The sequence below is a fragment of the Dermacentor silvarum genome, chromosome 2 (assembly GCF_013339745.2).
Source record: "Dermacentor silvarum isolate Dsil-2018 chromosome 2, BIME_Dsil_1.4, whole genome shotgun sequence".
NCBI lineage: Eukaryota > Metazoa > Arthropoda > Arachnida > Ixodida > Ixodidae > Dermacentor > Dermacentor silvarum.
Genome location: NC_051155.1, coordinates 262,391,249 through 262,407,126, shown reverse-complemented (window position 1 = coordinate 262,407,126; position 15,878 = coordinate 262,391,249). Strand labels below are relative to the sequence as shown.

Sequence of the window (15,878 nt, the reverse complement as noted above, 5' to 3'; positions counted from 1 at the left end):
CCGATTCATAATAGGTGAGTAAGCACGGGTCCGTCTTTGGAATTCTGTTGGGACACCTTGATTTCCATAAGAAGCTTCTTTGTGTTCGGCTGCGACACCTTCGTTTGCTTTGGAGGACTAACGCTTCCGTTCCAACGCGCCAACCACTATGCTGGTTGTTTACGATATGCGAATCACCGCGTATGAAGACTCACGACGCCACCTACAAGAAGAACGATGTGGCGTAGCAGCTGAGAGCGCGGATCAGCGTCTTTCGCTTCATGTTTTGTTTCCCATGCGAAATCATCCCTTTAAAGAAGGCGCGCATCTGCTCCCGTAGTTATGTTTACTACGCGACGCCATCCTAGGCTCGCGTGCTGGCGTTTGCCGCTGACGTCACGCTCCCCCACTGCGCAGCTGCGGCTCGAGGTTTCACCCGCTCCGCGAGAACGTCCACTGAGATAAACTGACCGGGTGGGTTTGAGCTTCCTATGCTTATTGTATGACAATAAAACAGCGTACGAACGGTACTGTGCTTGTACTGGATGTTGTGAACGTGTAACTGCGATCTCAATGAGCGGTACAGTTATAAATGTTGCCTATGCGTAGTTCTTAGTTTAGTTGTTCGTTGTTATTATTTATATATGAACACTTCAGCAAGAGATCTTTTTCATTAAGCAGGTTGGTCGCGGAACCAGCTTATTAGTTGTGAAATTGAAAGCTGCATGCTCCTCCCGAAGAACAGATGAGTTGTAAGAGTGCGGGGAGAGTTACTCCTTTGAATAAGGGGGACACAACGCTCAACTCTTAAAAATAAGAAAGTACATAGCTTAACAGTTTAATATTTTATTGCAGTTTACCACGAATAATGAAAGCAACACGGGAATAAAACAACGTATAACAAAAAATTACTGCTGTATTTGTGCACTGACTTCCCTGACAATCCACGCAGGGCAACATCGAGAGGTAATGAGTGGACCTCGCTTCGTTTATATTTAATTGACAAAGGCTCGTCTCACATTTTAGGTACGGGCTGGGTAAGTTTTTTTTTTTTTTTTTCATTTTTGTAGAAACGCACGATACAATTTATATGTCACATATAGATTGCGTAACGACATCGTATGTAGTTCTTGGTGTAAATATGGCTAGAACTCACGTGAAGCAAAAATATCATGAACCATTCCACTCTGTGAAGGTGGATGACGACTGAAGCTGTTTAGTACAAGAAACAGGAGCCTCGCCATTAAGAGACCGTTCTCCATTTTGAATTTCCCTTCTCTTCTGTTGTAGTTGCTGTTGTTGTTGTTGTAGAAAGACAATTGTCTTTCTGGATTTTATATACATTCGTGGGGACTTACGATTTACTTACGACTTACGAAACCCGTAAATGAAAGAGCGTAGTTATAAGTTTTTTTTTTTTTTTTTTTTTTTTTTTTGGTACGCCTATTCACCTTTGTTGGCTTCAGTGTCTTAAAAAGAACACTTGGACACAGGAGAAAAAATTACGGGGGACGCTTAGAACTTTCTAAGAGTGTGAAGGTGAAAGCCTTGTTGGACCCATAACCATGTGGAATGAAGCTATACGCCCACGCGGCGACGAATACAAAGCGCGCGAGTGTGCTGCCGCCGTTTCCAGAACGTTCTACGGGCGCCGCCGCTGACAATTCTCTCCTTCTGCCCAGCACCGCCACCGCGGTGGCCCTCAACACCCCTGCTTCGCTGCTGCTGCTATTTCCCTCCTCCTCCCCAGCACCGCCGTTGCCCTTTCCATCAACGCCCTCCCACGCCACAGCTGACATTTCCCTCCTCCTCCCCAGCGCCGACGAACGCGCGAGTAGTGGCACGAACGCGAGGTAGCGCGAGGCGAGCTCACTCACGACCTTGAAACAGTGATTTAAAGCCGCTTTCGCCTTAAATATGCCGATATCATTTTCTGTGACATCGTAGCACCAAATTCGGCGCAGTCGCTACGCGGACGTATTAAGGTGATCGATTTACTGTCTAAGTTGATCAAGCTTAGACTGTACACTGGGGCACTCTGACAGGAGACAGCATAAAACTAAAAGAAAGACGGCGTGGTCTCAGCTTGGTCCAGCTACAGTGAAGTAGAAGGTTTTGTAGTGGGTTCAGAGGAGTGCGCAGGCTGATGTGTTGCATGTTGCCGCTGGGATGAGGCGCTGCAAGACGTTCTTCCTGTAGGGTGCCTCGATGTCAACGCTGTCAACGCTGCCTGGCATCGAGGCACCCTATTCTTCCCGAAGTTTCTCCTGCGTGAGCGACTGCAGACGGTCAGGTTCGTCCTCGGACTCATAGCCCTTCAACGCATTCTCCGCTTTTGCACGGTACAACTTTCGCTGTCTGTGTTTGCGTTGTCTGTATTCCCGTTGCTGCTGTCGACGCCTCTCCGCTTTGTTAGCTTTTTTTCTCCGGCGTGAACGCGCTATGCCGCACTCCTGGCTTTTCCAGGTAACGGTAACAGGCAACCGATGATACCCCCGGGGGAACTCAGTTAATCAGGCGCGAAGGCACTCGCGCGGGCATCGGCGTGCTTGACAAAAGGGACGTCCCCTCATTCGCAAGATGCCGCCGACGGAACGAGTAAGGCACAGCCGGCGCCAGGAGGTCCAAGTGTTCACGAGAAAAATTAACAACTTCGCGACACCACACCCGTACGGAAAACAGCTAAGCTTGTGAGTGAGCTAGCCTTACTTCTGCATGGCTGCTACCACTGGTACTCGCGAAAAGTACTTTTGAAGAATGCTGGTGGCCATATTATGTATGACAGGGTGATGGCGACAGAGCCGTCACCTTGTCAGCGAGGGGCGATGCAGAAATCTGAGGGGGGGTCAGGACATCTGGACATCCCCCCTGGATCCGCGCTTGCCTATGCCGAGCACAGGAACGTGTCTCCACTTAAATATGTATGCTTAACTATGTAACAGGCAAAAACTTCTTCGAGCGCGTATTCTTGGTCTCCTTCAAGATCATCTAAGTCAATTTCCTTCTAACTTGGCTATTTCTACGGACGCAACTTAAATGTTTAGAGAAGGCCGGAGATCCATGGCATCTCTTCCAATCACTCAACTGGCCTTTTGCTCTCCATCTGTTTGATTGCAACTTAACATTTCTTGCAGAATTACTGGCAGTTATCCTTCACGGCCATCAGCAAATTGGGTCCTCAGAAATCTAAACTTTCGTTACTGATGCGCTTTTGGTCTGTACACATGTAACTCTAATAAGCGGTGGCACCTGCCGTGTATGTTTTCCACATTTGTCCCGGACAGTTTGTCTAAGTCCGCTTTGTCTGGGTCCCCGGACAAAGTGGAATCTTTTCAAGCGAAGCTTGTTATAAGGCACGGGTTTCGGTGGCGTCCGTGTACGCAAAAAACTATCATCATCAGCATTGGCTCGAGCGTCCTCTTCTTCCGCAGCTGTCTCGTTCACGCCCCTCGGTTTGCGCTCGTGCTCGTGCTCGGCCCGCGCTCGTGTCCCGGCTCCCGCGTTCGTCGTCTGCTTCCACAGCTGGCTGTGTTGCCGCTAATCATTCCAGCGTAGAATTTCACTTCTCTTCTGTCGTCGTAATGGGGAGGCCACGTTTACAAGGGTATGAGCCATTGCTTAAGGGGTTATGAGCCATTCATTGTCTTACGTAACGGACAATTTTTGTTTTGAAGAAATTTAATTTTGAAGAATCGCAAGCGGCAATGGCGGGCAACAGCTGCTAACCACGCCGCCGAGCAAACTCGAGACATCGAAAGCAAGCGACAGCGGCGGACTGCGGGCATACCGTCAGTGACGACGTACGCTCTCTCCTTCGCAGCCGTCGCATCATGGTTAGTTTAGGATGAACCCAGGACAAGCTTCGCTTAACCCGATTTTCCGGTAGGGGAAGGGTTGGTTTTTTTTATTTATTTATTTTTTATGCATCCGCTGACTCGTTCTCATCGTCGTCACTAAATGGCCCGGTTTTAAATGTTCTTCCCGATTTTTCTTTGATAACAGGTGCTATGTTTAAGCGCCTTTTATTTATAAATTGCAACCATTCATCCCTAATTTCCACCGATGATTTTCGACATTCAAAATATATCCTTGCAACACGAGCAAACGCATTTCACAATGCGAGGTCACTTCCGCTGTAGAGTTCCCCGCCCAAATGTTTACCTTCATAGATACGTTTTATCTATAAATGCGTTATCTATAACTATACATCTGCTCTCACTGAAAGGAACCAGAAACTATGGACCATTTTTGTTTTTCTTTCCACCGCCTCTCCTTCCTCAGCAAACTGTTTCTTAAATTTCCGACTAGTAATCTGGGTTTTAGCACTTGCATCAAACAAATTGTTCTGTGGTGCCTATAAATTATGCACAACCCACGGGTCTATTATTATTGCTCTGTAAAATTTCATAGAATCGTCCGGAAGATTCCGTTGCATGGGGTACGGACCGTGGTGTACTTTATTCTTTTTTCTGTGCTTATTAATGAGCCCTCTTAAAAACTTCGTTATGCTTTAGTTAGCTAATCATTCGTTAACGCTTGTTTGCTTTTCTCTTTGTATTTAGTTGGGTGCAGTTTCCGTTAAATCTAGTGTGGTAAATTTCCCTCGTGGGCATGAGCCATGTGTTGAGGCAGCAATTAGAATGGTGGTCTTTACAGTGGCAGAATGCTGCTGAATTCACAAAATGCTGCTGTTCAGAACATCATTTTCAGTTCAGAGCCGAAGGACTCGCTGAAGACTGCTGTCCTTTTCTGTACAGTTGCGTCTTGCATGGGGTTTTATTTAAATATTTGTTTCGCAGAGATGAAAATACTTCTTGTTTTAGTAGAGTGGGCTCTGCTTCCCCATTGGACCACTAGAGCAATGAAGCAAACTAGGGTCGTCGGATTCGGTGACCTTCGTTCGGCCTTGCTCGTGTTGGCTTTTCCAGTGAAGCTGGCACACTTTCGTGGTAAAAAGGGCGCGGCGCCATCTCATGCCATAGCGGAGGGAAGAGTGGGCGAATTCATGAAAGCGGTAGGATGGGCATTCGCGCAGCCACCCTGGCCAAGTATCAACAAACTGAGCGGAGCTCACTGGCCCGGCTCAATGAACCACCTGGTCGACTTAATTTTCCTGCTTGCTGCACTTGGAATATTAATTTAATTATGGGGTTTTACGTGCCAAAACCACGATCTGATTATGAGGCACGCCGTGGTGGGGGACTCCGGAAATTTTGACCACCTGGGGTTCTTTAACGTGCACCTAAATCTAAGACAGTATTCATGTGAAATGCATCACACGTAAAATATACCTAGCGTGCTATAAAAAAAATACAAACAAAGCCTTATAAATATCCAGTTAGAGGGGAAACCTGTTTTTCGTGCGCTGTCAGTGCCTATATTCGCAGGGCCCGCAGCACAGTGAGAAACAAAGTTTTAAAAATTCGTTGAACCCTCTCAGAGGAATTAGTCAGAACACGAAAATAAAACTTACATTCTAAGAAGCAGTGGCAGCTTAACTGCCCATTCACAAATACAAGTGTACAAATGTGCACAATCCTTTAATTACAGTTTCGTTCGGAGGACGAAGCAATGACGCCGGTAGCAAGCACCTCGGAGGTATCCGACGCGACGGTGAGTGCGCATGTGGCGAAACTGCGTCGTCCGTCGACGCGTGTTCGGCGAGCGCGCTTATCGAGTTACAGCTGAGGGCAAGGATGCGGTGAAAAGCGAGTGAACCTGGCGGGGCGGGCGCGCAGTTTCCCTCCGCCCTTTCCTTTCCAACAGCTCTTCTCGACTTACCTCCCCCATCCGTGTTGTCCTACCATTCTTCGACAGTCTCCCTTTCAGCTCCCACTGCCTCACATTACTGTATAAGCTCCCTGTAGCTCCCTAAAGGCAGCCTATACAGTAACTCTACACAGAACGGCAAAGTAGCACCACCTCGCCGTAATGCCAGGAAACTTGCATGATGATGATCGCCTGACGCATGTACATAAGATTTCCGATGGTGCTCGGCAGAGAACATTTTCGTGTTAAAAAAATATATTGCTATGTTAGTGGAACTACTACTTAGCTATGAAAATGGGTATCACTAGCGTTACTTGGTTTCTTTCCTTTATTTATACTCCAGACAAAAAGCAAGTTATGAGTGTCTATAATTTCATTTATCCATATATTGCTTTCCTGTCCAGTTAATTCTAAAATCTTATCTGCTTCCTTTAATTAATGAGCCAGAATAGTTGTGGGCCTACTGCACCCTTACGTGCACTCAAGTGGTCCGGAAAAAGTTTCTTCGAAACATTAAATTTCAATGCACAGCATCATGGAACTTCATGTAAGCCTAATACAACCAAAAAATATTATTGTCCTGGTGGAGCATAAGTGCTGGCAAATGTGAGCCTTTAGCTGCTTACACACTTCAAACTTTGTTACAGAGTGCTATATCAGTCCAGCAGAAACAGTTTGTTGTGACTGGGCTTTAAAATGGCGAACCCCCTCTCCCCCTCCCCAATACAGAAACAGCCCTGTGGAACCAGGGCAGTAGTTCAAGTTTTTGTTCCTGCACACTGCTATGCAATGCCCACACAGCTCAAGGCCTTCGATTCAAGTCTCCCTTCTTGAATTTCCTTATGACAAGTGCTAAACCCATCTTTACCGGACTCCGAGTCATCCTGGAAAGCTACAGCAGAGTCCTGCAACATGTCTCTCTGGGTTACGCTTGAAAAGTGTATCTTCTCCTCCAAGCCCATCAGACAAATAGCACACTCGCTACGTAAACTAGTGACAAAAGATGTATTCCTAGACTCAGCAGAACTGTTCTCATCACTTATTCCAATTAGTCTGCCCTTTTACTGGGTTTAATGCTGCAAGTTATGTCATAAGATACTGCAACTATTGCAAGCAAAATTGTTGAAGCTTTTTTTCTATCGCAGCTTTGGTGGGCATACTCAAGAAGGCCACCACAGTGTTTGGCTCCTTTGCTGTCGTCCACATCTTAACAGTGCTAAATATTTGTAATGCATATAGCTTCTATGGCACTCAGAAGTTACGTATGATTACACTATGAAGGATGACAAATAAAAATAGTCATGATGCAAATGCAAGGTTTGCACTAGAGTCAATTCACAGCTCATTAGTAAACTGTATCTTTTTTTTTTCTGCCCATGTTTTGGCAACGCTTACCATACAGCACTTAATACAACAACATATACATTTTAGTACTCACCAGACAGACCAGACTCATTACCACATAATAAATATGTTGCAACCACACTATCATGAGGTCATGCACTTGGTTTAGATCAAAATTGCTGATAAAGCCTCAGTTGAAGCAACAGCAGCATCAGTGATATTAACAAACACCTAGATTAAGAATGTTGTGGATTTCAGAAGCACAAGTAGTCAACTTTATCCTGACATATGAGGGCAGATTTCTCCATGTGCACAATGCTTTCCTGTTCGTAAGTGAGGCTAGACGGCTACAGCTCAGACTCCCTCTTGCTCTACGTACAAATCAAACAATCAAACAGGTGAACAGAAACAACTAGCTGTTAAGTGGGTAAAAAAAAGGCGTCTAGAAGGTTGGTGCGAAACTTGGTTAACCCACACAAAACAGTTTCATTTGCAGTCCAAGTCCATTGATACATAAGTCACAAGATTTCAATAAATTATCATGAAGTTCACAGAACAGGGGTCGCATTCACTGGTAGATGCAAGAACATACGAAAATATTATGGCCTGAAGACATCCGAACGCAGCATTTTTACCATCAACAGCACATGTTAGCACGAAAAAGCAGTAAAGGTCACTCATGATATGTATACAGTTACGCAGCGTCCTTGAACTCCTCAAGCACACTGAAGTGCATTTCCAACGATGGAAGGTCATCTTCATGGTAGATTTTTCGTGTCACATCAACCCCCAGTTTTTTCAGAGTCTCTCTAAACACTTTCTCTTCTTTGCCTATCCAGGGCCTTGAGCTGCACAGCACTTGGTATGGTGTCACATGGATATACACTTTGATATCGCACGGTCGAAACGATTTCAAGATAACCTCCTTGGTTACCCACGTATTAGATCCACCGGAGTGGCCGCCATCCAACCAGTACATCGCTTTTATTCTACGGACGAGCGCAATGACATCATCATCAGGCTGGACCTCTAGTGCTTTGATGGCATAGAGAAACTGGTTGAGTACAATACAACCTTTGCTGAATCCAATTAGCACCAGTGGAAGCTCCAGTACGCCTGTGGCAATAGGGCCATACCTTGCCTTGTTTGTTTTGTCCCTCAGCCTTGAGGACAAGCTGTTGAGAAGAGCAAGTAGGTGCTCCAATGCTGTAATGCTGAATTCATGAGTTGGTGCCCCCATGTCGTTGCCCTCAACAAAGTTGTCATAGCAGCTGAATGTGAGGTACTGAAGCCTGTTTGGCCTTACAACGATGCAGTGGGCACTGGGAAAGTGCTTTGCCATTAATGTGGCCATGTTGTCAAGGTTCCACTGGACGTATCGCCTGTTATCACGATGCTTTATCATCGCCTCTGGGAAGTCCTGCAGGTATGTTTAGAAGGCACATTATGCAAATGATTCAATTACGAAATGCTACACTAGGAAATGACTACACGATACTACTGGTTTTACGTTTCTGGCTAAATATACTCCATTGAAATTAAAAATAGGCGTCAGCGCCAACAACTCCTAATGTCAAGGCGATGCAGCGACCCCACACTGAGCTGGGACACGGTTCTCATTGTGAAGGGTTCTGCTGACGCTTCAGGATTCTTCCGGCCCCGATTCATTACAGGCAGCTTACACTAGATGAACGTCTTGGACTATTGGACGCGAGTTTCGTAAGCTCACACGCACGCTCGATCACACTATAACGCAACTTCAGGTCATCGTAAAATTGGATGCAATTTTGTACACTCTGAAATAGGTTCGCCTAGATCACTAGAAAGCTAGCGACAACCGCACAACGTACCGCCGAAAAGTGGGTCAGGCTTCACACATGTGCAAGTCAGTAAAAAATGCACTGAAAGACGCAAAAGTGCAAAGTAAATGAAACGCCAGTATCGCTGCATTACAAACTTTACCTGTATGTCGCCGCCAAAGAAAACCACAACTTGATTTCCGTCTCCCGCCTTCTCTGGTGACCTTAGTACCAGATCATTAAACTTCCCCGTCGAGCCTTCTACTTTTTGAAACCTTTCAGAGGTAGATCGTTCGCAAGTGTCCGTTGTTCCCGACATAGTAAGGGCGCTAAACGATTGGGAAAGGGACTTGCTGAATAAACTGGCCAGCAGCCACAGTGAACGTGTGCTCATATCAAAACTTTGAACCAATGACCAGCGACTGCGCTTTACTTAAGTTACATCCCTACGCTGGCCATCTAAAGATATCACGAGAAGTGTCGGCTCTATACTTTTAAGCCAGTCCATCAAAGCGGTTCGGGAGGGCAAGAGCAGGCTAACTATTTCTTCGTATTACGCCGAACCAGCTGAATACGGACATGTAGATGAACACACGCACATGGGTGCTTCCATTTTAGAAGACTGGTCACGATGGCGATGGATTCTCTGATCGTACAAACAAGTCCGAAACCTAGATCGAACGAGAGTACCGCTCCTGGGACTACCACACCTTGGAAACCTTGGAAGATTAGCACATGAAAGAGAGAAAAATACAGCATGGAGCATATAAATGCCAGCAGTTTTGCTGGCGCTAGCCCAAAACCACCCTGCCAAGGCACTGCTCAAGAGCTGAAGTGTCGAGCAGTGGAAGGCGGAAAATTTAATCCATCAACCGTAGATTTAATCCAAAATATTCGTGTTTCATCTGCTTAACGCCTGCTCATAAGACGCACAATTTTCACTGTGCTCGAAAATGCACCACACACACACGAGTATGATGACATGTGGGACAAAAACAGGGATGAATAGGATAAAGTACATCTCAAGTGAAGGAAAGCAAGGAAAACTGGAAGTCAGAAAATGAAGTGCGAAAGAGCATCCCAAGCTGCTTTGCTGCTGGCATGGTGTAGGCGAGGATGCTTCTCTAACTGAACACACGTAGTCATGCAACGTGCCAAGTTCTGTTTGTATCATACATTCTGAATCTCTGATCTGGTAGCATATAGTTTACGAGGCTAATAGTTGGCAAGGGCATCCAGAGAACAAGAGCCTTTTAGAAAATGAGACACCAGCCATCGAAGACATGCAAACAAAAGTTAGGAAGAAAGATTATGCTTAAGATGCTAATGTATGTTGACTTGCTTCTTGGCGGCTGTCTATATATCATGATATCGCGGGCTTGAAAAGGTCGCTTAACACTAGGTTTGATGGCAGGTTAACCTCAAGCCAGCATATGACTCCTAAAGCTAGTCACATGAAGTAACACTACCTGGAAATGGCGATCAACGGTGATTTAACACGGAATGACTCTGCATGCAGCAACTTCTTGACAAGGGATCTCTTTATATATATAGTCAGGACCTTTACAAAGACAAGCCCATCTTCCGGTTGATGTCCGTCCTGCTTCAATATCTAGAAGTAGGACCTATGAACAAAGATTTTGCCGATACAGTTACAAACCACTTTGTATGTTTTTGTTACTCTTGCATTTCTACAATTACTCAATTATAGTGTTAGATATGTCAACTCTAGAAAGGCTTACCAGCCTGTTCACGTGAATGTGCTTGCCTTTCCCCGGGGGAAGCCTGACGATAGCAATCAAAGGAAAGCCGACACGAATTGTATTGTCAACATCTGGCATTGCAGCGCTGTACCTGCATATCAGTCTTGAAACCTCTTGCCTCTGTACTGACTACGTCTTAATGTCATTTGCTTGTGCTGTATTGCACATTTATTTCTGCCAAGTGAACACACTGCATTAACTCAGATCAATGGGTGAAAGGTGGAAGTTTTGAAGATACATTATGCAAGTTTTACGTGTTCAAGGGCCTCAACGATCTATTATCCATATGAAGTGATTGGCAAGTTGAGAGATGCAGTTACCCTATATTCAGGTCACATCACTGTTGAAACATAAAATTATTGCGTATGGTGAGGCAGCAAATAACGATACCGAGAGCCTCTCTGTAGAGCATTTGTAGTGCCTGTTGCAGCTTTTGGCAATGTTGAGCTACAGATGTGTGCATTACCCATGAAGTGAGCAACACTATTTCATAATTTGGGCATCCTTCTGTTCTACACTTGTGTAGTAACTCTACTGTCCTGGTCAGTACTTAAGCCTTCATTGGCAGTTGTAGTGGGAATGAGAACAATGGGTCTGTTGGTTCAGTCATTTACTTAGGGCACCTGATCTCTACCACAGTCATACTTGGGTAGCGCATGTGTGCCGATGGCATACATGTACAGACTGAGCCTAGCAGACCACATGTACACCCCATGGGGCTGCATGCGGCTGCATACAATTTTGTAAGTACTTTGAGAATGAGTACATGCAGCAAGACTCTCTTTCCACATGGTCCATCTAGTGCAATACTGGCAAACACACACACAAAAAATGAGACACAGAGGTGTTCCTAATAGCTTTATTTTTTTTTCACTGTTCTTGCAAGAGTGCATACCTTGAACACAGCACCAGCCAGCAAATGTACAAATATTTATATGTCCTTTGGCAGCGTCGCACCAGCAGTCACTCGTTATGCTCACACAGTATCTTCTGTACTTCTAGGCTGTCAGCAGGAGCATTCGTAAACAAGCAGCCAACAAAGGCATTACTACCCCACAAATGATGAGTGATCACTTTGCAACATCCAAGGTCTTCAATGGTGAATCCAAAGTGCCTATAACGCTCATCAGTTTCCAGAAGTGTTGCGTTGGTGTAAGGTCCCAGTGACTGCGCAAAGAACAACAAAATAGAAACAAAAACGCAGTGATTAGGATACGTAACATATACAAATTAACCACTTGCATTTATCCAGCTTAAGACATCCGAAAGCTTCACAAACTTAAAAATTACTTCAATGACTGTTCTAGCCACATCGCGAAAGCGCGGCCAGACCTTCCTTTCTAGAGGGGGAACAAGCCTTCCTTTCTTTTATTTATTTCTGTTCACTGTTATTTATTTCAGTTCAATCTCAAGCTGTAGCTCTCTCTAAGAAAGCGACAATCTGGTCTTAAGTCACCTTCCCCTCGTAAAAACACTGCAATGGCGGAAGGAGGATGGAAAGAATGAATGAACCCAGGCACTTGTGTTTGTTCTTTCCTTCTTTCCGTCTTTCGTCCACTATTGCGTTGTTTTTATACTGGATTACCAACTAGCCCGGCCACACACATTGCTTCCCTCATTTGCCAGGGGACCGCTGGAAGACGAGATCGCCAGTCATGTGGTGCCATAGTCCATTCACCGACAATGATTGTCTTGCTTTGCTTTCGAGGGACAGGAGCCTTCCTCCTCTTCAGATCGAGCACCCCAGTGCAGTGAGGTGTTGCACATGAAGAGGCAACCACAGGCCTATCCACGCAGGGAAAAGGCTACTTCGACTCTACCTGGAGGTGTGCAGGGAGCAACTGGATGAGAACATGCAGGGCGCAGCTGCCATCAACACCACTGCCTCGTGATGTCCCCACTTGTGGCATGTTGATATAGAACAATGTTCTGCAGTGTCGAGACCTCTGGTAATTTGGGTCGGCCGCAACCACAATAGCTCTTCTGATACCAGAAAGTGTTCACAATGGGGCTGCATATTTGAGCCCGGTGACGTGGGTCAGCGACTGGTACTGCGGGGCCAACATATAATCACGACAGCACCTACTCCTGTGTTCAGAGCAGGGTAATGTTTCCACTTCCACGAAAGCACACACAGAGAAACAAATTTAGTTTACATAATCATTTCATCATAAGAGCTAGGAACAAAATAACTGACACACCAGGACACACAATGCGAAAAACGACGAGCCTACACTAAAAACAACATGCTGTCATCGATGCTGAGCAAAACTGTGCAAGATAACAAACATTAAAGGGACACCAAATAGAAACACCAAATCAGATTGGCCTCATAAGATATTTCAAAAATCAGTTTCCTTCAATTTAGTGGCAATAAATGTATAATCAGAATACAAAATGAATAACACAGTTCCATTTATTAAATTTAGCGCCGTAACCGTAGCACTGGTACCTCAGCATAATGTCACGAACTTGAACATACTTTTTCATATTTGTGCCATTGTAGCTAAGTAAAAGTCTGATATTTGCAAAGTTCAGTCTTTGGTTCTTCTAGAATACAATTTAATCTAACTTTACCGATGAACCATAACCTAGGCCAAAGCAGTCGCCAAAATCCGTGACGTCCCGCCGAGCTAGTGCAGGAACTACGTAGTACCAGCCTTTCGCTATTGCGTATTTTCCTGGCTTACCAGGCCTCTTCGCATGGTATGGTGTTTTTTTTTTTCTTGGTATTGAGATGGGTAATTTACCAATGTAGCCGAAATTATTTTTCTCTTGAAGTGTCCTTAAGGCAGGATTGTTTTCGCAAGCTTGATCGACTGGAAATTCCGATTTTGTTTCACGAGCACATAATGTTCTTCATTCCACCACTTATATGACTTCTAGAAAGGCTAAGGGCAAGGCCACTTGCTCATACTCATTCAACTTCTTTACTACAAGCTTTGTCAAAGACATCGTTGACAAAGAGCATGAACCATGGCGCGGCACCAGATCACTGTGCGCACGTTTATAAAACCTGATGCTAAGCTCAACAACCTTAAATTCACTTGAAAATTTAGTCATACGGTGCAATAAAGTTGCAAGCAAGCCTCAGGAATAAGTAGCGCACACTGCTTACTATTTAGTCTACATCCCATATCACCCCTCAATGTGTACAGCTACTGCACTGATCATGCAGTCACAGAGCCAGCATGGCCACCTAACCCATTGTAGCCTCACAGTTGGTGCGTAAAAATAGGATTGAATTGGATTCTGTCAGCCGTCACAACGGCTGTCTTATTTTCTGTAATGCTATGAACGAATGCAGCCAATGAATGCAGCACTGCCACGCTTTTTGTACTGTATTGTGTAGTAGCTTAACTTTCACACCCCCGAAATTATGTAGTAGTGCAGCAATGGCTCAATTGAGGTAAAAAAGACTTTTTCGGAGCAGCACGGAGCAACAAAATCCAGTTGATATAGATTGGTGCAATTGGCCCAGCATTCCCACCGCTGAAGTAGGTCAGGGTCCCACTTCAGCCCCAATGACACCCAAGACAACAGATGCTAGGACCATGCTCAGCTCAGTGCTTATGTCCATAACCATGGGCAGCACTAGCTCGTCAACTGGGTCCATGAACATTCCGAGTGTCACGGTCACACTGCCAATGAATATGCATTCACAACATGTACCTCAGTTTTTTTGTGAGACTTTAAAAATTGTCCTGACAATTTTTAGTGTTTCTCATATCTCTGTTTACTGTTGATGTGTTGTGGTGTTATTAGACTTGTATTTCTATATGGTTGATGGCTATGTCATGAGGTGTTACAAACTGAATCCAGCTGCATTTCGTAAAATCTTTAAAATGGCTTTTGGTAAAATTTTATTTTATAAGAATTTCTAGGCTGTGTGCTAAAAGAAAATCAGGCATTTAGTAGCCAGTTTCTTATATGTGTACACTGATAGGATGATGGTACCTTCCATCAATGCAAGAAGTGTTTAGCGCAACTTACTGGCCTTCCACTACACGGATCGATGAAGTCAGCCCAGTAGCCAGCCTCTTGCAGGGCTCTGCATATCTTCCGGGCCGTCATCACAAACTGTAGATATAGAAAAGAAGTAATAAAGCTTGCCAAGTCTATGAAAATACAAAACAAAAAGCATTTCAAGGCATGATTTTGTGAATCTGAATTATCAAATTGACACAAATGCAAGTTTTCCTAAGCAACTGCCAGCCTCAGAGTGCAATTCACATTATACAACCTTTAACAATAAACATGATGAATGATGCAGCCACACCTGCTTTCACAACAGTGCACAAACAGCGCGTTTCATACAAAACAATCCAAGCAATTCAAGCCATAGCTTGGATTGTTTTGTGCACGTTTCATGTAAAATGTCAAAGCATTTCAGTCATTCACTAGCCTTGTCTCAGAGGCTGTATTTAGAACTGTGCTATAATTATAAAATGATGTGCACATGCACACACAGTAAGCAACAAACACACCCTCATAATGAATAGATAAGGTTCCAGAAGCGAGGTCACCGGGCACACCTACTTTCATGTGAATGTATACCCTGGCATAACCGAATGCACTAAGCTTGACCACCAAGCACCTGATCTTGACTGACGATCACCTCAAGACATCACAGAATATTATGTAAGCAGGCTTCCCCACATACTTTGTGTGCAAAGTGGTACAACACTGCTTCTACCTATGGGGTCCCAATTCTTCTTGTAAGCGCATGGGTAATGAGATACTAAGCAAAGGAGCATTCAGAATGTTCCAACAAGTATTTGTGCATGTCATAAGCAGCGGCTGCTGTATGCAGCATGTAGTTACAATTATAATAATGTAATCTTTCTCCTTAAAGCATCTGAGGTTTTAACAAAGCCTACACATTAAAGGTGTAATTAAAGTACGGTAAAATTATTTATTATATGGACCATTGGTTCAACATTCTAGCTGATCTTGTTTCCTGAATGCTACACCACCAACACACTGTCCCATAGTTTCTAATGTACAGCTGTTGCACCAGTAGCACTACTGTCCTGTGCTTATTCTAGATCTTTCATTGTGAATATGACATGGAAAGCATAACAAATGAAGCTCACGTAACCACTATTTCTGCCAAAATGTGCAACATATTCCATTAGAGGCCCTTTCTGTGGCGCAATGCAACTGCAACAGAAACAGTTAACTTGCAGCTTCTTGCATCGAGTTCAGGACAACGCACGAGACC

At 44.6% G+C, this 15,878-nt stretch overlaps 1 protein-coding gene and 1 long non-coding RNA gene across 2 annotated transcripts; both read right to left on the bottom strand.

The window, feature by feature from the left end:
• Positions 1-5,502: 5,502 nt before the first annotated feature.
• On the bottom strand, positions 5,503-9,499 carry LOC119443194 (mitochondrial protein C2orf69 homolog). Its single transcript, XM_037708358.2, has 2 exons — positions 9,055-9,499; positions 5,503-8,512 (listed from the first exon to the last, which is right to left on the bottom strand). The coding sequence occupies exons 1-2, from the start codon at positions 9,283-9,285 to the stop codon at positions 7,787-7,789; spliced, it is 957 nt and encodes a 318-aa protein (XP_037564286.1). The 5' UTR covers positions 9,286-9,499; the 3' UTR covers positions 5,503-7,786.
• Positions 9,500-11,501: 2,002 nt separating this feature from the next.
• LOC119443195 (uncharacterized) lies at positions 11,502-14,750 on the bottom strand. Its single transcript, XR_005190199.2, has 2 exons — positions 14,648-14,750; positions 11,502-11,821 (listed from the first exon to the last, which is right to left on the bottom strand). It is a non-coding gene; the product is annotated as an uncharacterized LOC119443195 (long non-coding RNA).
• Positions 14,751-15,878: the final 1,128 nt, after the last annotated feature.